General features: G+C 32.5%; 1 protein-coding gene across 9 annotated transcripts in view; it reads right to left on the reverse strand.

Annotated features, from left to right (window-relative positions):
- Nucleotides 1-23254, reverse strand: part of LOC127725502 (agrin-like) — a 40394-nt gene that overhangs the window by 6139 nt on the left and 11001 nt on the right. The window contains exons 8-18 of one of the 9 annotated variants that reach the window (XM_052232516.1): nucleotides 18381-18506; nucleotides 16953-17078; nucleotides 16551-16676; nucleotides 12708-12833; nucleotides 12344-12469; nucleotides 11913-12038; nucleotides 9138-9263; nucleotides 6837-6962; nucleotides 5957-6082; nucleotides 5637-5762; nucleotides 1698-1838 (exon numbers count right to left, since the gene is read on the reverse strand). In XM_052232516.1, coding sequence (XP_052088476.1) covers nucleotides 1698-1838; nucleotides 5637-5762; nucleotides 5957-6082; nucleotides 6837-6962; nucleotides 9138-9263; nucleotides 11913-12038; nucleotides 12344-12469; nucleotides 12708-12833; nucleotides 16551-16676; nucleotides 16953-17078; nucleotides 18381-18506 — 1401 coding nt within the window. The remainder of the gene's footprint in view (nucleotides 1-1697; nucleotides 1839-5636; nucleotides 5763-5956; nucleotides 6083-6836; nucleotides 6963-9137; nucleotides 9264-11912; nucleotides 12039-12343; nucleotides 12470-12707; nucleotides 12834-16550; nucleotides 16677-16952; nucleotides 17079-18380; nucleotides 18507-23254) is intronic. The other 8 variants (XM_052232517.1, XM_052232518.1, XM_052232519.1 and 5 more) reach the window with 8 other exon arrangements.

Below are 23254 nucleotides of genomic sequence, written 5' to 3' on the forward strand. Positions count from 1 at the left end.
TTATTTACCTGTGCACTTTATTGTGGAAACGTGTGTCCTCATGTATGTTACAATTCATGAAATTCATTTTGAAATGAAGAATGACGCGAGATTGCTGTTAGCCAATCAAAATAACGTATAATATTGAAACATACATCTAATGTAATAATTAAGCACTGTTAATTAGACTATTTGTAGAAGCGTCAATTTATCTAGAATTTATCTATGCGAAGAGATATAATTGAGTTACATAAATAAAGCTACTGCCATATGTGCAATTTATACAATGTATTTATTTTTCATTTGGGGCTGTTATCTTTTATTAAACACCAAAAAAACTGTATCAGAATTCAGTTACATCTTTTGATCAAACTGTTCCTCTACAATCAATGATAAATATTGGTTTTCAAATTATGAATACATGAACACTATTAGCTAGTTAAATTTAACCAAGATAACACATATGATGTTATCCAGTATAACAAAATTTAAGTAATAACATTGTTTTCAATTTTAATAGAGTTTAGGTAGACACGATACTTATGATAAACTCTTGGGCTTAATTTTTATTTTTTTGACTGAGTGGACGTAACACACACATAGCTTAATAGGAACGTTATTGCTTCTACATCTTTTACCTATATTGGCCTTTACGGAATTAAACTCACCAGAGATACCAGACCTAAACTTATGACACCAGACGCGCTTTTCGTCTTCAGAAGACTCATTAGCGTTGAAACTCATTATTGTTTTTTGTACAAATAGGCAATGAGAAGGGATTTAGATACAAAGTACGATAAGCTAACTCGACTGGACACTTAATTCCACTGGCATTTGGGATAGGAAATTGTATTTTCAATAATGTAGTTGAAGTATTTTTAAACCACGGATTCAATGTGATGAACATTCTATGGACGCCATCATGGTTTGGTTGATTGTTATAAATAACAAATAACGACGGATATGTTCCAATTGTCGTTACCGCTGCCCCGTTCTCTTTTCCTCTAATGTGACATCGCCGAGTTGGGCTTATCACCGAATTTGAATGTGTACTTACATGAGCAACACGACTCTTAATACTAGTGGAGCAGGATCTTTAGTATTGTGTATTGTTGTTTGTTTTTCGGCCGTTTTCGTTATAAATTCAAAATTTATTAGTTTAAATATCCCTTTGGTATCATACGCCTCTCTCTTTCACCGGAGTATGATCGCCGCGGTAAAGCCTTATTGCACTAAGGCGGCGTAAAGCAAATAATTATCACTGAATCAATCAATATATCGGAATATACCGGTAATCTTAAGCTTAATTTTCAAGTTGATTAGTATTGTTTCTTTTAATGTACAAAAATAAGGCGATGTGTTATGATTGGCAGTGAGCCAAATATACACCCAAATGACCTATATATAAGCAACTATAGGTCACCACATGGTCTACAACAACGAGCATAAACCATACCGTAAAGTCATTTATAGCAGAATCCGAAATGTAGTACAATGCAGCCACAATTCTAATGATATGGATTACAGATCTATTTGGAGTTTACTTTAAAATACAATTAAGTGTGAATTAACCACACGAAAGACTACATTACATTGACATTGTATACATGTTTTGATACGATCCAGTAGGTATGACCTGTACTCTGTTTAAGTTATTTATGCATGTTTGACATATATATGTAAGTGATGTCATAATCAAGAGTCTTACATATACTTACTGACATTCTGCAAAACATGAATTTATATAAGTGAAGTGATCTGTCCCACAAACTTGTTGCATTCCTTCAGAAAGACAGTCGTGACAGGTATGATCATGATGATGACATGGGCATGAGCCTTGGCATGCTACTAGCACATGTCTAAAATCAAGAAAATTAAACACTTTATGAATAACAAGCTTATAAAAAAAAATAATTGTATGTATACATAAATGAAATTCCATTCTGGATATTTAGTTGATAAGAAGGAAACCAAACTTTTAATATATCTAAAACATCATTTCTAGATTTCACCTTTCCACTTGACCAACACTATTCAACAACATTTTATTTTAAATTATGATTAATTTCAAGTATTGAATTTGATCCGAAATACATTGGGAGTATGAGAGTGATTTATTTGTGGTCATAAAAAAATATTGGTTATCTTATCCAATCAGAGAGATAATTTTGCTCAAGTATATACGAAAGGTCAGGATGATAACGGTAAGTGCAACCGAAAACATACATGTATGGTGCACTTACGTTATCACCGTTGAGCTGCCGACCATGCAAACATGAAGTCATTCTGCACTGTAGTATCTGAGTTTGACGAATACACTCACTATAGATACCAGGCTTTAACTAGACAAAGTGATGCCACCGCACTCCACTATGAAGTAACTGTATTATATGAGGTATATATCCTTCTTTACTGAAGAATGCTAAGGTAACATGAGTTTTCAAGGATGGTGACAAGCTTTTAGCAACAAATTACAGACCTATATCTGTTCTTCCAACTTTATCAAAATTAATAGAAAGGCATGTTTCTAATAACATGTACAAATACTTATCTAAGCTTAAACTTTTACACCCTACACAATCTGGTTTCAGGCCGCAGCATTCTTGTCAAACTGCACTTATTAATATCATTGACAAATGGTTGCAAGAAATGAATGATGGTAATTTAAACCTAGCAATTTTATTAGATTTTAAAAAAGCTTTTGATTTGGTAGATCATGACATTCTTTGCTTAAAGCTTGAAATTTATGGATTTAGTGAGGCTACTGTTAGATTTTTCAAGTCATACCTGAATAACAGAAAACAGCAGGTAAACATTTGTAATGTTTACTCTGAACAACAACATGTAAAATTTGGTGTCCCCCAAGGTTCTATACTTGGTCCTCTATTGTTTGTGCTATTTATAAACGACCTTCCCTTATGCATTGAAAATTGTGAAACAGACCTATATGCTGATGACACCACTCTTCGTAAATCAGGGAAAAACATAGAAAATATACATGATGATGTTCAAGAAGATTTATACAGGGTTGAAGAGTGGTGCAAAATGAATAACATGTTTATTAATGCAAATAAAACAAAATGTTTGGTTACTGGAACAAAGCAGAAACTATCAATTCAGACTTATCAACCAAACTTAAAAATAAATTCAAAAGTATTACAAAATTCTTCATGTGAAAAATTATTAGGTGTTAAAATTGACAGCACACTTAACTGGAGAAATCAAATTGACCAAGTGTGTGCTAATATATCATCCAGAATATACCTTCTTTCTAAAATAAAGAAATTTTTAGATATAAATGCAAGGAAAACATATTACAATGGGTATATTCTGCCCTTGATTGACTACTGTTGTATTATTTGGGGTGAATGTAAAAATGAAGGGATAACAAGAATTTTAAAACTCCAAAAAAAGGGCAGCAAGATTAATTCTAGATGTAGATCCTTTATCCCCCTCAGCCCCCTTATTTAAAGAATATGGGTGGATGACAGTTGACAATAGAATCAAATACCACAAATATTCACTTCTATATAAATGTATGCGTATGGAAGCACCAATGTACCTAGTTCAAAAGTTTAAACTGAAATCAGATAATAATCCTTACTCCTTGAGAGGTGTCACTCAAGGTAATCTGATAGTTCCTAAGCCAAAAGCTGAGCTATTTAAGAAATCTTTTGTTTATTCTGGATCAGTGTTATGAAATGGACTACCACACAAAATTCGTAAAGCTCAAAACACTTATACTTTTAAACAAAGTATCAAGAAGTACTTAACACAGTCATGATAAGATTATGTTTTCTACAATGTATTTGTATATTCTTTTATTTTTATTTTTATTTGATTTTTTGACTACATGTGCATCTTGAACAGCCTTATATCTTATCATGTTAGTAATATTACATTGAACTAATTGACTGTAAATTAACTATGTGTAAATATCTGTTTTTGATTGTATTGTAATTTGTATGTGAGGGCCTCAGGGAAGATTAGTTTATTGTAACTAACTGAGTTTACCCTCTTTAAATAAAGAATTTATTATTATTATTATAACAAAGTCAATGTAGATATTATTGTGTCCGGGAGACACAAGTGATGCCCCCGCAGATGAAAAGTGTTATTTTAAAGTTCACAAAGTTGAGAATAGGAGCACATAGGTCTATGGTTCACTATAGGAGGAGTTATCCGGAAACCCTATGCACCTCCTATGTAAGTCTATACTCCGAAAATGACAAAATTCAACTATCTTTCAAAAGAGCAAATATTAATAAAAATAAAAACTATGACCACATACATGCACACCTTCAATATATGTACAAACAGCCAGCAAAGTAAAAACTGCCTAGCATTCAAACTGTAGGAGGAGTGATCTGGAATAGCTATGCACCTCTTATGCAAGTATATACTCTAAAAATGACAAAGTTCAACTATCTCACAAAAGAGCAAATATTAATAAAACATCAAAACCCTGACCACATGCACACCTTCAATATATGAACAAACAGCCAGCAAAGTGAAGAAAACTTCCTAGCATTCAAACTGTAGGAGGAGTTATCTAGAATAGCTATGCACCTCTTATGCAAGTATATACTCCAAAAATGACAAAGTTCAACTATCTCCCAAAAGAGCAAATATCAATAAAAATCAAAACCCTGACCACATGCACACCTTCAATATATGTACAAACAGCCAGCAAAGTGAAAACTTCCTAGCTTTCAAACTGTAGGAGGAGTTATCTTGAATAGCTATATACCCATAATGGGACGGACGGACGGACGAACGGACAGACAGACAGACGAAAGGACGGACGGACGGACAGGGGTAAAACAATATCCCCTTAAACTTTAATTTGCATGGGCATAAAAAACCAACAACAGCAACATTCGTAATATCTTAAAAACAACGAAATGTTTCACATAATAGAATATCTGAATGCTACATGGAAATCAAACAGATTGAACGACTGTACGTTGTGTAATGAGACTTTCTCAACTCTCAACAGTTATATTCAAAGTATCGAAATTAATCATGAAGCTAAATATTATGTCTAGCTATGTCGCTATCGTTTCCTGCTTGATGCAAATGTGGCATATCTTTATATCTGAAACACATTGAACGGAATGGGGAAACAATTGCATGTTTAATAAATTTATATAGAAATTAAACTGACAGGACCTGACCCCTTCAGAATCAGTACACAACATTCAGCAACTTATGTATGCATGTTAGAGATATGACTCTTTATAAATTAAGTTGATTTGGTATGCTTACCTTTTCGACAACTATCCACCGAAAGACCACAGAAAAAGAATGTCGATAACAAATAAGTAAAACAAATCCTATAAAATACTCTTTAAGAGGACTGGATAGTAGAAAGTGAAACAAATCAACATAAATAATGTAACGGCAGAATTAAAGCTATCAACATTAAACGAAAGACAATTATAAGAAACTCTCTGAATCATTTCATCATACAGCAATCTCTACAAAAAGAGAATACTGCTAAATCTGCTTGAATATACTTAAAAAAAAAAACCAACACCAAAATGTAGTGCTCAGTACAACATTCTATAACTCCCTTGTGACATCATGAAGCTCAATTTATTGAAAACACTGATATAATATCATTAAATAATTGGATATGCATGATTAAAACTTACTGACAGCCCGCTTGGCATTTATTACCATATGTTTTCCCGTCCTTTCCACAAACGGGAGCATGCTCTAAAGTACAGATACAGGGTGGCTTACATGGACATTTGCCATTACAAGCCACACCTACTTTACTGAAAGAAGAAAAATAAAACATATTAAAAACAAATCGATTGTCTATTATTTGCGTTTGATAATAAACGTGAACTTAATATATAATAATTTGTAAAATCAAAGAAACGTCTTCTAATATATGTATTCAAATTATAATACATTTACAATTTTTCTTAGTACGTGCTATTACAACTCTTTCATTATCTCTACTTACTGACAACCGGCCACACATTTATTACTGTATTCTTTACCATCTTTTCCACAAACAGGATCAATTTCTTTTGTACAGACGCAAGGCGCTTCACAAGGACAGTTACCTTTACATGCAACTTTGATATTACTAAAATGTGAAGGGCGCAATGATAGTAATTGCAATAAACAGCTATTAAATATACCTAGACCAAAAAAACTCACCCACATGTCTATGCTTATGAACCTAGAAACAATAATCAATGTACATGTATTGTCATCAATCAGTTATTTGGTACTTGTGATGATTTTGATTTACTAACTTTATTTCCCTCGTACATAACTCTGTTTCCTTTTCAGAGTTTGACTTTTCTTTTGGTCATTTTTTGTTTAAATTGGTTATTCAACGTTTTTGATTTTATAATGTTTTGTCCTCAAGCAAGACATTATTTGTTGTAATGCAGCTCTTGTGCAGAAAAAAATTGGTTCTGTTAATGTTATTAACTGGTTTTCCATTATCTTGTAGCTTACGTGTTTCATACGTTTGTGCATGACAAAGAAATGAGCATGATGCACACGCACACCTTTCAACATTACTTTACTTTTCCTTGAGTATCACAAACATGTCATCGTTAAGGACTCTAAGTAGTAACGTAGTAAACATATACTTTTATTCTCTATTATTTGTATTATTGTCCAGTAGATTCAAAGTTTGTTACCTTAATTCACATTTTATGAATTATCATTCTATGTAAATCTATCAAATAATTTGTGAAGGCGATTGGAAGGCTCTGTCATAATTTCTTAAGCAATGAATATTTCCCCCTAAAATGCAAAAATGATTAAACAAAAACATTTAATTTGAAGGCAATTATCATTTTGTTATAATGTAGCCATTTACTTACTGACAACCAGCTGCACATTTATTGGGATAATTTCTTCCGTCCTGTCCACAAACTGGATCATGTTCTTGTGTACAAATACACGGTGGCTTACACGGACACTTCCCATTACACGCTACGTCTACTTTACTGGAAAAAATATAGGATAAAGAGATTATATTTAATACATATAGAGATCAAAATGTGAACCGCTCCTTTATGATTAATTTTCTAAACTGTTACTTATTTGTCTGTTATTGTTAGTTTTTAAAGGTTAATCATGAACTTATGCTTGTCAACCGTTACCTTAGGTCAATTTTGCTTCATATTGTTTGTCACTTTTACCTACAAAATCAAATTAACTGTAACAGCTTTATATTACTTCACATCCAATATTAACATTCTATTGGTAATTTTTTTTCATTTTCATCTCAAATTATTGTAGCGTTTTGTGTAATGAAGCATAAAACTTAACTACGAGACATAGTTAATTTACGACCACAAATTGTTAATTAATAGTAAAAGACTAACTTATATAAAAAAAATAGAGGTTCTAAAGAATGATAGAGCCCGCGGCGCTGGCCTATATCTATGTGCATATTCTACAAAGGTCACTCTAAAACATTGAAGACTAGAATATAATTTATGACCAAAATTTCTTTTTTTGATGATCTTGTATTGCTGATTATAACGCATAGAGAAGGACAACTGACGTTTTCATTTATTTGACTTTTTGCAGGTCTTGTCTTGCTGATCATTTTTTCTCTTAAAGTTTCTATCTATCGTTTATAGTTTCATTATAATAGGCATTTTATAATCAAATCAATGAATCTATGAAATTGATTGGTAAAGGGTTCAAGTTATATCGACATTTGTTGCTATATATGTCCTGGTCTTATTTTTAATTACATGGTAAATGATAACAAGAAGATGGAAATACGCTAAGAAGAAAACAACCCAAACACTAAAAACTTATCACAGATACCAGACTGTTTTATTTTGCTAAAATACTTTTTAAACAACAAATACAGTCTGCTAAAAAAATTAACGGCAGATAGTTGTATACATCACAGTTTCCTAATCTGTTCCATTCATTTTTTTTTTGGCACAAACATATTTCAAAACTATTACTAGGAATCCGAAAAGCACACGGGTCTTTTTATATTTCTATACAAAACACACTCAATAATTTGATAATACATATCTATGAGAATAAACATAACAAATAATTGTATCTTAAATCTAAAATTCAAAATACCCGAACGGATTCAGAATCTATTTCTTATTCTTTGAAAAAATAAAGCAATCCAAAAACTCCATGATTAAAAGGTTTCAAAATGACCATCCTATTAATCAACAAAAAATCAACTTTTACTTTGACGATTCCACTAAATGTTAGTTTTAATCTGGGACAAAATATAATGAATCCGTATACTATTCCCAGGTTTTGATATACCGTAAATCAATAAATTTAGAAAAAGGATTATAATATTTTAATTATGATTTTTTTTAAATACGAAGTTCCTTCTCCTCCGGTACTTGTGACCGTAGATCAAAATTGGTTGGTATCTATTACTTTTTGGCACCAACTAACTTTTATCTGAATCGTACTAGATAGACAAATAGGAATCACATTTAATAGTTTAATTGATTGATTGTAAGTGTTTAACGCCACTTTCATCACTCCAGGGTATATCTTTGTGGCTAGTTAACGGAGGGAAAAGGAATAACCGGAGAGAACCATCGACTTTTGGCAGGAAAACTGGCAATTCTTGTCATTTTAGATGTAGATTTAGAGTCGAACGAGCGGTGGTTGAACTCACAACATCAAAGGCGACTCGGCCAATATTGTCTCGAAACCCATTTAAAGGATCATGTGTATCTTACATCATTGTAGTCTTATAACAAAAGTTAGTTGCATTTGAATATTCAATCATTGAATGATATGAAAAAAGGAAAAGCAATTCATTTATAACATAAAGATATTTCTCATGAGGTTCACTATAAAAATGGTAATATTGTTGTTAGTTTGCTTACGTATGCAACTAATTTCATGTACAGCAATTTTAAGTGTAGCCAATTATAATTTTTAAAAATAATTTTGACAAAATTGCAGTCGTTTTTTTTTTGTTCACTTCAGTGTTTCTGTTGTTTCGTTGTTTTCCTCTTATAGTTGATGTGTTTCCCTCGGTTTTAGTTTGTAACCCGGATTTGTTTTCTCTCAATCGATTTATGACTTTCGAACAGCGGTATGCTACTGTTGCCTTTATTTATATTTGTTGATGAAATAAAACCACTCTTCACAAATATTGGACTTAAACTTACTGACAACCTGCTACACATGCGTTGCCATACGTCTTCTTATCTTTACCACAGACAGGATCATAGTGAGCCGTACAAACACAATCTTCTTTACATGGACATTTTCCATTGCATTTTATATTTATTTTTCTACAAAAAGATTAAAATAGAGTAAAAATAACCATGTCTAGAAAATACGCAAGAAAAGATTTCTTGATAGAGCTATTTTCTATTGTTTTCATTTTCACAACTAGAAAATTATCTGCTATTTGACGCAAGCAAAGTCAATGAAACTAACTGATGTTTTGCAAACCATAAAACAATCTTCTATCCTCTTTAAAAAAAAATTGCTTGCCAGTTTGTGTATACGTTGTCAAATTCTTTGAATTTCTGTTCAACTAAATGTTTGTATTGCTGTATAAATAATTCAGTATAATTAGGTCAAAGCAGCACGTTCGTGATGATAATTGTGTCACATTGACGCAACGCATGTTTCATAGGGAGGAAAGGATGACAAATGGAGAAGGTATGATAAGAGCAATTCTTTGGCTCTGAAATTGAAAAAAGAGTAAAACTATTGAAACCTTTCAAAATTATGTAAAATTTACTGATAAATGAACAGGTTGATGTAATCTGGTCACTTTAGTACAGAAAGATCAAATGCTATGATACTTGAGGTCAAAAACATAATACAACCGACATTTGGACATACAGTGACTATTTTACACAAAGATTTTGATAAGAGCTAATGCATAACTCGAAAAATATATTTTACGAATATTATTATCTTTGTAAAATACATCGATTAACAATATCTTTTTGGGTAAAGCCTCGGATCAATTATCAATTATCAATATAAATGACAAATGGAAAATGAAGATATTTTTCAGTTTTTGCACTAAATTCTTCAACTTCATATTTGCTTTGGTCTCTTTTTTGATTCGAGTCTCACTGTTAGTCTTTTGTAGACGAAACGCGCGTCTGGCGTACACACTTTCAATTCTGGTATCTATGATGATGAGCTTATTTGTCAGATATATATTACTTTTTTTATTTCTAATTCTGGAGACCAAAAAGTGGCCTATCATACCTTCGCCTTATGTTCGTTTAATACAACGTTTTCAGGAATTTGATCTGAAGAATGATCATACAATATATATATAAGGACGGCTAAACAACAGTTCATGCTCTTGACACTGGACAATTATTTTTTTTTTAACATTTTAAGATTCGTACAGTAAAATATTATCATATGCTTTAGTGTTTGATCACATTTACATCAATAACATAAACTCAAGCCAATAGCGAAGTTTTTGAAAGTTATCTTAAATGAAAAAAAAACTGTATATGTATACCGAGATTCTAAACTTACTGTTAGTATCTGAAAAAAAAACATTTTGAATATATGACTATGTCAAAACAACCGATGAAATCGCATGAAACCAATTTCTAACAGTATCAACATATGTTCAGCTAAAAATCATTAGGACATATCAACTTATTCTAATTCAATTGTATACAAAAATAGATATGTATATAAGGAATAATTAATTCAGGACACAACAAAAACAATGAGAGCTCATATGGTTTCATTTTTTATATTTGCATTTCTATCGAAATGTTCATTGCCTGTTTAATCTTTTGATGAGTTCGTAATGTGAATCATAAATACCAGGATTATAATTTTGTACTCCAGACGCACATTTCGTCTACAAAATACTCATCAGTGACGCTTGAATAAAAAAAAATCATAAAGGCCAAACAAAGAGAGAAGTGGAAGACCCACAATTCCAAACACAGTTAAGGTAATCTATTCCAGGGATGAAAAATCATTAGTATTTCGAAAAAATCTAAGTTTAGTAAACAGTTGATTTATAATTATGGCCATATCAATGATAATTCATGTCAACACAGACGTGTTACTACCTACTGATACCTTATCATTTATCAAACTTATATAAGTTCTATGGTTTGCTACTGACCCCGAACGGATCCATCCATAGAGGGTTATTAAAATCCAGTAACCCTCTATGAATCCGTAGCCAACCGTAAAACGAATTTATCACAAAGGGGAATTTTCCTGCCAAGTTTTGTATACAAAGTTAAAATTAATCAATGAAATGCAACAACGATAAAAGGAGACGTGACGCCACGATGCTCCTATGAAGTCTACTGACCACCTAGGATTCATAGGTGCAAGATGTGATGGCGTTAAACAAATCAAATCATCACTAATTGAACCGAGGTGCGATAATTTTATGTACTAGTACTTGAGTTTAACAACATCAATCATTTGAAACCTGAATAACATTTAGAAATATGATAATGGGTCGGTTTAATACAGATCTTTCTGCCAAAACAGATAACTTCCGCCACCCCCTCCGTTTCCCAATTGTGCATCTTCCACTTCTACCACTTCTTTGTATCAGTATTTCTGAAACGCCTGCACGGAGTATATATCTCTCAATTAAGACCGAAATTCCAGAGATTACGGTTCATCATGATTACCTTGATATAGAAAATATTCGAAGTGGTAAAGCTGAAGTCATGCATTCGAAAGTTTTACGGATGCCATTTTAAGTTGGAAGACCGTTTTAGAATCTCTGTGTCACAGATGACCATTATTATATTTCAATTTAGGAGCCCACAATTCCATCCGTTTTTCCTTGATTGTCACAAAATGTGTACTGGTCATGATCAAAGGGTTCTACCAAATTCAATAAAACTATTGTTATTGTTTAAAAGATTGAAAAAATGTAACTAAACATGATCTAAAATTTATTACAGCTGCAAACTTACGCACATCCTGCCGTACATTTATTGCTGTATGTCTTTCTGTCTGTCCCACATACAGGGGCATACTCTTTAGTACAAACACAAGGGGGTGGACATGGACACTTTCCATTGCAAGCTATTCCAACTTTTCTGTAATATAACAAAGGTCTTTCATATAAAGATATTATTAGAGTGTAGCTTCGAAAATAAATTTGCAAGAATTGTTTTTAGTCTTATCTGCACCATTTTATAATTACATCGAATGTCATACCGTTATAATGTGGTGTGTTGGAATGAAAAAAAAAACAAACAAAAAAAAACAACAGAAACCGTTGATAAAATGATATTTCTTAGTCATGGGCTCTTATAAAATCAGTAAGAGTTTAATTATTGTTTGATATATTAAAACAACTGAACTCAATATGAAGTGAAATTGTCTACAGCTTAAAACTTACGCACATCCTGCCATACATTTATTTCCGTATGTCTTTCGGTCTGTTCCACATACAGGGGCGTACTCTTTAGTACAAACACAAGGGGACGGACATGGACACTTTCCAATGCAAGCTATTCCAACTTTTCTGTAATATAACAAGGGTCTTTCACATAAAGATATCAATATTTTTAAATATCGAACATAATCTAATCAGAGTTTTTAAGTCTTTTCTGCGCCATTTTTCAATTACATCGAATGCAATACCGGTATACACATGTACTGTTGTGTATAAGAAGGAGAAACCCCGTTGATAAGATGATATTTCTTACACATTCAATACAATTATTATCATTGTGTAAAAATTAAATCAGCCGCAAACTTACGCACATCCTGCCGCACATTTATTTCCGTATGTCTTTCGGTCTGTTCCACACACAGGGGCGTACTCTTTAGTACAAACACAAGGGGGTGGACATGGACACTTTCCATTGCAAGCTATTCCAACTTTTCTGCAATATAACAAGTGTCTTTCATATAAAGACATTAATATTTCTAAATATCGAACATAAGCTTGTGAGAGTTTTTTTTAATTCTTTTTAATATGGCATGTTATTGGTTGCAAAAATTTGATATTTTTCATTTAAATGCAATATTTTTTATTTAATTGATATATTTTTTCATTTAAATGCAATATTTTTTATTCAAATGGTATAATTTGTCATTCAAATGCAATATTTTTTTATTCAATTGGTATAACTTGTCATTTTAATGCAATTTTTTTTATTCAATGGGTATAGTAGTTTTTTATTTATATGCAATAATTGCATTATGGGAAATTCTTTGACGTCATAAGGTCAAATTTGCAACAACGTTTGTGATTGGTCGGTAATTGTTTGGATTTCTGCCCTTTCTTTCTAAACATAAGTGACCAAGAATTAAAAAACGCGTCAGAATATAGCCCCTCAAACTAAATCTGGCGTTCGTGCGAATCCTGCACTGACTGTTAAAATCTTCTGGTCCTTACTATTATTTCTATTGCAAAATGTCGATGGTCAAAACGTTCGGACCACAACTTTTCAAAAAGTTTCATTGTATATGGATCTATATGCAAGTATATCGTTTTTTTTAAATAGATTAGACGGCACCGTTGGTTTTCCCGTTTGAATGGTTTAACACTAGTCATTTTTGGGGGGCCCTTTATAGCTTGCTGTTCGGTGTGAGCCAAGGCTCCGTGTTGAAAACCGTACTTTGACCTATAATGGTTTACAAATTATGACTTGGATGGAGAGTTGTCTCATTGGCACTCATACCACATCTTCTTATATATATATATAACGTAAACCAGACGTTTCTCAGACTGTTTTCTTTTTTAATAAATCCTTTGCCGCGCGTTGTGTACTGATTGATACTTCAGTCTGGGAGAACAAGATTTATTTCAGTACTAGTTGTTATTAGCTTTGAGCAAACTTCCACTGAGTAATTAAAAATACTCTAATGTCGGTGCTTTGTGTCTATTGTCTTAATGTTATTTTCTTTTTGTGTGTCTCGTACCGATCTTTTGACTAATTGCAACTGATTAGTGCAGGTTGTTCTTTTATTGTACTGTTACACCACTGTCCCAGCTTCGGGATGGGTTGAGTGCTCACAAACATGTTGTTGTACAGTTACACCACTGTCCCAGGTTAGGGGAAGGATTGGGATCCCGCTAACATGTTTAACCCTGCCACATTCTGTATGTATGTGCTTGACCCAAGTCAGGAGCCTGTAATTCAGTAGTTGCCGTTTGTTGCTGTGTTATACATATTTGTGTTTCGTTCATTTTTTGTACATTAATTCGGCCGTTAATTTTCTCGTTTGAATTGTTTTACATTTGTGATTTCGGGGCCTTTTATAACTGACTATGCGGTGTAGGCTTTGCTTATTGTCGAAGGCCGTATGGTGACTTATAGCTGTTGATTTCTGTGTAATATGGTCTCTTGTGGAGAGTTGTCTCATATGCAATCATACCACATCTTCGTTTTTATATCAACCCAACCATATTCTTTATTTGCCTGTCCCAGGTCAGGAGCCTGTAATTTAGAGGTTGTCGTTGGTTCATATCTAGACTCATATTTGATATTTTGTAAATTGTTTTGTTATGTATGATTAGGCCATTAGTGTTTTCGTTTGAATTGTTCACACTTTTCATATCGGTCCTTTTATAGAAGACTTTACAGTATCAGGTTCTTTTCATTGTTGAAGGCCTTAAGATTGTCTATAATTGCTTACATCCACTTCATATTTGAACTCCGGTGGATAGTTGCCTTATTAGCAATCATATCCCATCTCATCTCTTCGTTTTTATATTATATACCTGACTTCTAAATTCGTGTTTTCCTAAACAAGCATGAAATATTTGTCACTGGGCGTTAAAAAATTAGCAACAAACAATCAATCAATTTAAAATTGTGTTACATAAGTGGAAAACCATTTGATATTTATCTATTTGTTGGGGTGGGGGACAGAAGGATTTCATATATGAATATGGTTGCCTGGTAAGAGCTGAAAAATAGGCATTATTAGCGACAGATTAAAATGAATAATAATACCCTCTCTTCCCTTCCCCATCCTTCATCTATAAATTTAAACTGACCACCACGGAATAGCCCAATAGTGTTCAAAGTAGCGTTAGACACCAATCAATCAAAATCCCTTCCCTAGAATATCAAATAATCGTCCCTTAACTGTTATTGTCCGACGGTGTAGTTCTTATATTTATCCAGCTTATCGTCCTACAGGGATGTCCTACTAAGGCTGTCATACCATAAAAACGTTTATAACACAGCTCACATTCTAATATATCTGCATTAATAAATTTATCAGTCATTTAGACTAAACGACGCCATATGTTTGTTATGTGCCTCTGCCTTCTAAACAACCAATAGTGATGTATTTTTTTTTATTTCAATGTGTAGACTGTAGGGGAGTTTCTTCAGAAAGGGTTTTCATTGGAGGCGTTTTTGCCATACACGCAGGTATCTGTTTCTATCCATGAACAGGTTGTGTGTCAATTAATTATTATTACTTGTCACTCGCATTTTTTGCTCGACCTGGCCATTATTGGCATTAACAGCCAGTGCACGAACTCGCACGAACGCCAGATTTAGTTAGAGGGGTAATATTCCGACGCGTTTTTTTAATTCTTGGTCACTCATGTTTACAAAGAAAGGGAAGAAATCCAAACAATTACCGACCAATCACAAACGTTGTTGCAAATTTGACCTTGTCACGTCAAAGAATTTCCCATAATGCAATTATTGCATATAAATAAAAAAAACTACTATACCAATTGAATAAAAAATATTGCATTAAAATGACAAGTTATGCCAATTGAATAAAAAATATTGCATTTGAATGACAAATTATACCATTTGAATAGAAAATATTGCATTTAAATTAAAAAATATACCATTTAAATGAAAAAATATACCATTTGAATAAAAAATATTGCATTTAAATGAAGAAATATACCATTTAAATAAAAAAAAATATTGCATTGAAATGAAGAAATATACCAATTAAATAAAAAATATTGCATTTAAATGAAAAAATATCAAATTTTTGCAACCAATACCATGCCATATTTTATCGCAATTTTATAAATACATCGAAAGTCATATCGTTATACTGTTGTGTGTCGGGGATGAAAAAAAAAACCGTAGATAAAATAATATGTCTTAGTCATGGGCTCTTACAAATTCATTAAGAGTTTTATTATTGTTTTTAAAATAAATTAAAACAACTGAACTAAATATGAGATGAAATTGTCTACAGCTGCAACTTATGCACATCCTGCCGTACATTTATTGCCGTATGTCTTTTTGTATGTTCCACATACAGGGCCGTACTCTTTAGTACAAACACAAAGAGGTGGACATGGAAATTGACCTTTGCAAGCTATTTCAACTTTTCTGTAATATAACAATGGTCTTTCATATGAAAATATCAATATAGTTTAACATATCGAAAATAAGCTTGCGAGAATTGTTTTAAGTCTTTTCTGCACCATTTTATAATTACATCGAATGTCATACTGTTTTGTGTCGGATTGAAAAAAGAACCCGTTGATAAAATGAAACTTCTTAGTCATGGGCTCTTTCAAATTCAGTAATAGTTTAATTATTGTTTGATAAATTAAAACAACTGAACTTTATATGAAGTGAAATTGTCTACAGCTGCAAACTTACGCACATCCTGCCATACATTTATTTCCGTATGTGTTTCGGTCTGTTCCACATACAGGGGCGTACTCTTTAGTACAAACACAAAGAGGTGGACATGGACACTTTCCATTGCAAGCTATTCCAACTTTTCTGTAATATAACAAGGGTATTTCATATAAAAATATCAATATAGTTTAACATATCGACAAAAAGCTTGAGACAATTGTTTTAAGTCTTTTCTGCACCATTTTATAATTACATCGAATGTCATACTGTTTTGTGTCGGAATGAAAAAAGAACCCGTTGATAAAATGACACTTCTTAGTCATTGGCTCTTTCAAATTCAGTAAGAGTTTAATTATTGTTTGATAAATTAAAACAACTGAACTTTATATGAAGTGAAATTGTCTACAGCTGCAAACTTACGCACATCCTGCCATACATTTATTTCCGTATGTCTTTCGGTCTTTTCCACATACAGGGACGTACTCTTTAGTACAAACACAAGGGGGTGGACATGGACACTTTCCATTGCAAGCTATTCCAACTTTTCTGTAATATAACAAGGGTCTTTCATAAAAAGATATTAATATTTTTAAATATCGAACATAAGCTCATCAGAGTTTTTAAGTCTTTTCTGTGCCATTTTTCAATTACATCGAATGCCATACAGGTATACACATGTACTGTTGTGTATAAGAAGGAGAAAACCCGTTGATCAGATGATATTTTCACACATTCATTACATATTATTATCATTGTGTAAAAATTAAATCAGCCGCAAACTTATGCACATCCTGCCGCACATTTATTTTCGTATGTCTTTCGGTCTGTTCCACATACAGGGGCGTACTCTTTAGTACAAACACAAGGGAGTGGACATGGACACTTTCCATTGCAAGCTATTCCAACTTTTCTGTAATATAACAAGTGTCTTTCATATAAAAACATTAACATTTCTAAATATCGAACATAAGCTTGTGAGAGTTTTTTTAAGTCTTTTTATCGCAATTTTATAAATACATCGAAAGTCATATCGTTATACTGTTGTGTGTCGGGGATGAACAAAAAAAAAAAAAAACGTAGATAAAATAATATGTCTTAGTCATGGGCTCTTACAAATTCATTAAGAGTTTTATTATTGTTCAATAAATTAAAACAACTGAACTAAATATGAGATGAAATTGTCCACAGCTGCAACTTATGCACATCCTGCCATACATTTATTGCCGTATGTCTTTTTGTATGTACCACATACAGGGGCGTACTCTTTAGTACAAACACAAAGAGGTGGACATGGACATTGAAGATTGCAAGCTATTCCAACTTTTCTGTAATATAATAATGGTCTTTCATATAAAAATATCAATATAGTTTAACATATCGTACATTTATTTCCGTATGTCTTTCCGTCTGTTCCACATACAGGGACGTACTCTTTAGTACAAACACAAGGGGGTGGACACGGACATTTGACATTGCAGTTTATTCCAACTTTTCTATGAACAATTAAAATGATTGAAAAAAAAAATATGATAGTAAATATTTGTTTTACCACTTCTGCAACATACGATATAATATCTTACAATATCAAGTTTCTGCATTGAACATTTTCTGTATTAACTAGTCATATTTAAACGTTGTTATAGAAAAATAAGATAATGCATGTCACTGATATCAGTACAATGTACAAATGTATGCATGACACGATTTCTGGATAACTTTCGTCATGTTAGCTGGAAATGCTAATTACTAGATCTATTTTGTTTAGAATAAAACTCTGATTTATAAGATCTGATCAATGCACCAGAATAGTTGTAACTATAAGATTCAACTATCTAAAGGAGTACTTACGCACAAGTTGCCATACATTTATTATTGTATGTTTTATGATCAGAACCGCAAACAGGTTTATATTCTTTAGAACAATAACATTGGGATCGGCAAGGGCATTTCCCCATGCAATCCACTGCAACTTTCCTGTAAAACAAACAACGTGAAAGAACATATGGGGATTGATAAACTTAAATAAAAGAGAGGCGAAGGATACCAAAGGGACATTCAAACTCATAAGTCGAAAATAAACTGACAACGCCATGGCAAAAAAAGAAAAAGAAAAACAGTTAAACAACAGAACACAAAACAACATAGAAAACCAAAGACCGAGCAACACGAACCCCACCAAAAACTTGGGGTGATCTCCGGAGCTCCGGAATGGTAAGCAGATCCTGCTCCACATGTGGCACCCGTCGTGTTGCTCATGTAAGTAAAAATTTGGTGATATGTCTAATTCGGTAGGTCACATCCGGGGGAATGGGACGAGATTGTAGTTACGACAATTGGAAGATATCCGGCGTCATCTGTGAAACAGATATTCCATAACGGTCAACAAACTCGTTATGGCGTCCGACAAATTTACGAAGGGATGATTTCAACTTCACCACTTGGAACTCTTGGTTTAATAGCTTCCTTGTGAGCAGCAACCCTCTATCAAGGAAATCATGATAGGAAACACAAGCCCTGGAATATCGTATCAACTGGGAGATATATACTCCGTATGCAAATACATGAACAATTGAAGAGTCAGCTATATATAGCTAGTTCAGATTTTTCTCTTCAAATAGGAGAAATTACATGTAGGGTGTATCAACAAATCATTACAAAAAGAATTTTATGTAACAATTCTAGAAATTTTGGTGACCAAAACCGAAAAGAGTTAGGTAAAATGAAATATTTTATAAATTAAACATATACAACATTTCATTTTAATTTCAAGTAAGAAATGCATGACACATTAATTATAACTAGCGAAGAAGAATCATTGAACAAAGAGAGCTCTTAAAGCAATTTGTGTGTGAAAAAAAAGAAGGATTGAAAATTTTATACATGTAGTTAGCACATACTTTCAACTTCTCGTCCAATCAAATTGCTAGAATTCGCCTTCTAATTTTCATAGTACATGCTTTTTTCGTGTACTAAGTAACTACGCATGAATGACTACAAGGGTAAGATTTCATTGTATCGTAATCAAGATATTAAAACAAAAATTGACACTGGCTATTTTGAAATAAAATGCTGTGTTCCAAATAAAATTAAATAGTTTGTAATATAACGAAAGCCTATTAGGGTCACAAAAAAAAAATATTTATCTCGTAATTACGAGATAAATATCTCGTAATTACGAGAAAACTATCGCGTAATTACGAGATAATTATCGCGTAATTACGAGAAAACTATCGCGTTATTACGAGATAATCATTTTTAACTCGTAATTACGAGATAATTATCGCGTAATTACGAGATAATCATCGCGTAATTACGAGAAAACTATCGCGTAATTACGAGATAAGAAGTCTTTTATCTCGTAATTACGAGATAATCATTTTTTTTTATCTCGTAAATACGAGATAATCATCGCGTAATTACGAGAAAACTATCGCGTAATTACGAGATAAAATAAACTGCTTCGCTCAGCGCAGCTGGATACGCCCGTAGAGGTCCAACCCTGAACAGTTAGGGCAAAAATGGACACAATATTCAAGCTTGATACAGGTCTGAATTTGGATTGTAATTAAATATTTGACATATTAAAGGTTTCTGAATAAATGTAGTCAAAGAACTTGAAATTGGTTATATGAATTAAAGTTATATTCAATTAAAGATTTCTTGCTGTCGTGCAATACAATGTGCTGTTGCGCAATACTTTGTAAATCTGTAGTCAGACTTTAAACAAATAAAGTTCAATTAATTCTCAATGTCATATTAGAAATTTATGAAAATGTAAAGGGAGCTTATATCAATAGATATAAACTATTCACCAAAGTTTCATGAGAATTGCTGACAGCATTTTTGAGTTATTGTCCGAAAACTGGAAAATCACCCCTTTTTTAATGAATAAAACCCAATAACTCAGAAATGATAAATGAAAAATTTATAAAATTCTAAACAGAGCTTACATCAATAGATATAAACAATTCACCAAAGTTTTATAAGAACTGCTAAAAGCATTTTTTATTATTTGTCCGAAAACTGGAAAATCCCCCTTTTTTTATGAATAAAACCCCATAACTCGGAAACGTAAAATCTAAAATTTATATAATACGAAAGGGAACTTACGTCAATAGAAATATCGAATTAGTTAAAGTGTTTTGAGTTAATATCCGACATGTTGACGACGGACGGACGGACGGACAACGGTATACCATAATACGCCCCGTAAACGGGCGTATAAAAATGATTATCTCGTAATTACGAGATAAAAAAAATGATTATCTCGTAATTACGCGATACTTTTCTCGTAATTACGCGATAATTTTCTCGTAATTACGAGATAACAAACTTCTTATCTCGTAATTACGCGATAGTTTTCTCGTAATTACGCGATGATGATCTCGTAATTACGTGATAGTTATCTCGTAATTACGCGATAATTATCTCGTAATTACGAGATAGTTTCCTCGTAATAACGCGATTATTTAAGAAATAATTCTTTCGTGCCATGCTCTATGCTCATTTTAACACGGGTAGGCATTATATTTGTCAATATCTTAATACCGAGCGTTAGCGAGGTCTTAAATGTTAACAAATATAATGCCTACCCATGTTAAAATGAGCATAGAGCATGGCATGATAGAATTATTTCGATTCTAATAGGAAAATTTCGATCTTTTGTACTTCGAAGCGGACCTATAATACACGCTCGAAAGGCAACCATTTTGATTTGGTGAACCAAAAATGTTATAGAAAATCAAAAGTTTAACGATAAAAAAGAACAGATACATTTAAACTTACTTTTAAAATGATTTTATTAAATTTCCTAGCGAGCAACACCAACAAAAATGTCCATTTTGATCTCCGGCGGTGTTCGAAATTCTACTGACGTTGCAATTTCAATTGTGACGTCAATCACGTGCAGCCTATGTTTTATTGGAATTAGAATATGGCTTTGTATCCAAAGCCAAAGAAGAACGTCATATTAGAATATCTCGTAATTACGAGATAAAAAATGATTATCTCGTAATTACGAGATAAAAAAGGATTATCTCGTAATTACGCGATAGTTTTCTCGTAATTACGCGATAATTATCTCGTAATTACGCGATAGTTTTCTCGTAATTACGAGATATTTATGTCGTAATTACGCGATTAATATTTTTTTTTGTGACCCTAATAGGCTTTCGTATAATATAGTTTTCACATTGATTTTTAAATATCCTGTTATTAAAATCTTTGGATGTAAAAAATGTTTTTGACGATTGCAAGTTTCTTTCATTTAAATTAAGAGTAACAAATATGGTTCTTTATACCTTGATTAGAGTACAACGCCATCTTAAAATTGTGATAATTTATCATCCATGCAATTACTTTGTACATAAAAAAGTGTGTACTATGAAACCTTGTGTACTATGAAACCTTGTGAAGGAAATTGACCTATTTCGTCATGAATTGATTGATTGATTATTGGTTGCTTAATGTCCAGTGGCAAATATTTCATGCATGTGCAGGACGATGTCATGAACTGAAAAATAGTCTGAAGAGAACGTGTCACCTATATATATATATGTATATACATGTTCTGATACATGTTTTATTTTTCTTTGAAAAAAAAACATAAACCCTTGTATCTTTGATTTATTGGTAGTTGCTTTTTAATGACTATCCGCTAGACTATATATGGGGACATACCAGGGGCGGATGCAGCCATTTATAAAAGGGGGTTTCCAACCCAGGATAAAGGGGGGGGGGGGGTTTCCAACTATATGTCCCCATTCAAAAGCATTGATCGTCCAAAAATGGGGGTTTTCCAACCCCCGGACACCCCTCCCTTTGGATCCGCCACTGCCATACTATCTATATGTTTCAAACTTATTATAGCTTTAGTTTTTCTGTGAAATTGAAAAATGTTTTCAAGACATGTAAAGCTTCCACTGCAATTTAATTATTGCCTGCTTTTGGTCAATTTATTTTATCATCAAACCATGTGAAGAAGTACATGTATAGTAAAACACCTCTTTATACCAATAAACATACTTACACCAGCAGCTACCGTCTTTTCATTCTGGAGTCAAGGGCCTTTTGAAATCACATTTTTTCATTTATTCTAGTGAGTAGATTTACAAAACTTCGTTAATGAGCTCCGTTTTACAAACACCTGTGATACAAGTAGTCAGCCAAAAAAAAACTATCAATTATAGAGCAATTAAAAAGTTACTAGAGTTGTAAATATGTGCTAGTCTAGGTTAGTCTATGGAAAGGTATATACTATGAAATTTAGAGCGAGGGGCTTGCCCCGAGCTCTTTATTTCATAGTATATACCTTTTCATAGACTATCCAATTTAGCACATACTTACAACTCGAGTAATCTTTTAATTGGTCTATTGATAGTTTATTTTGGCTGACTACTTGTATCACAGGCGTTTGTAAAACAGAGCTTATTAACGAATTTTATGTTTTGTAAATCTACTCACTAGTATCATTGTAAGATATGTTATTTCTAAACGGGCACTGCTGGTGTAAGTATATATATTGATATAAAGCTGTGTTTTACCATACATGTACTTGTACTTCTTTACATGGTAAGATGACAAAATGAATTGACCAAAAGCAGACAATAATTAAATTGCATTGGAAACTATGTATACATGTTTTGAAAACACTTTTCAATTTCACAGTAAAACTAAAGCTATAATAAATTAAAACGATTTATCAGAATATGTATATATGTATA

This window comes from Mytilus californianus, unplaced genomic scaffold, assembly GCF_021869535.1.
Source record: "Mytilus californianus isolate M0D057914Y unplaced genomic scaffold, xbMytCali1.0.p SCAF_15, whole genome shotgun sequence".
Lineage (NCBI taxonomy): Eukaryota > Metazoa > Mollusca > Bivalvia > Mytilida > Mytilidae > Mytilus > Mytilus californianus.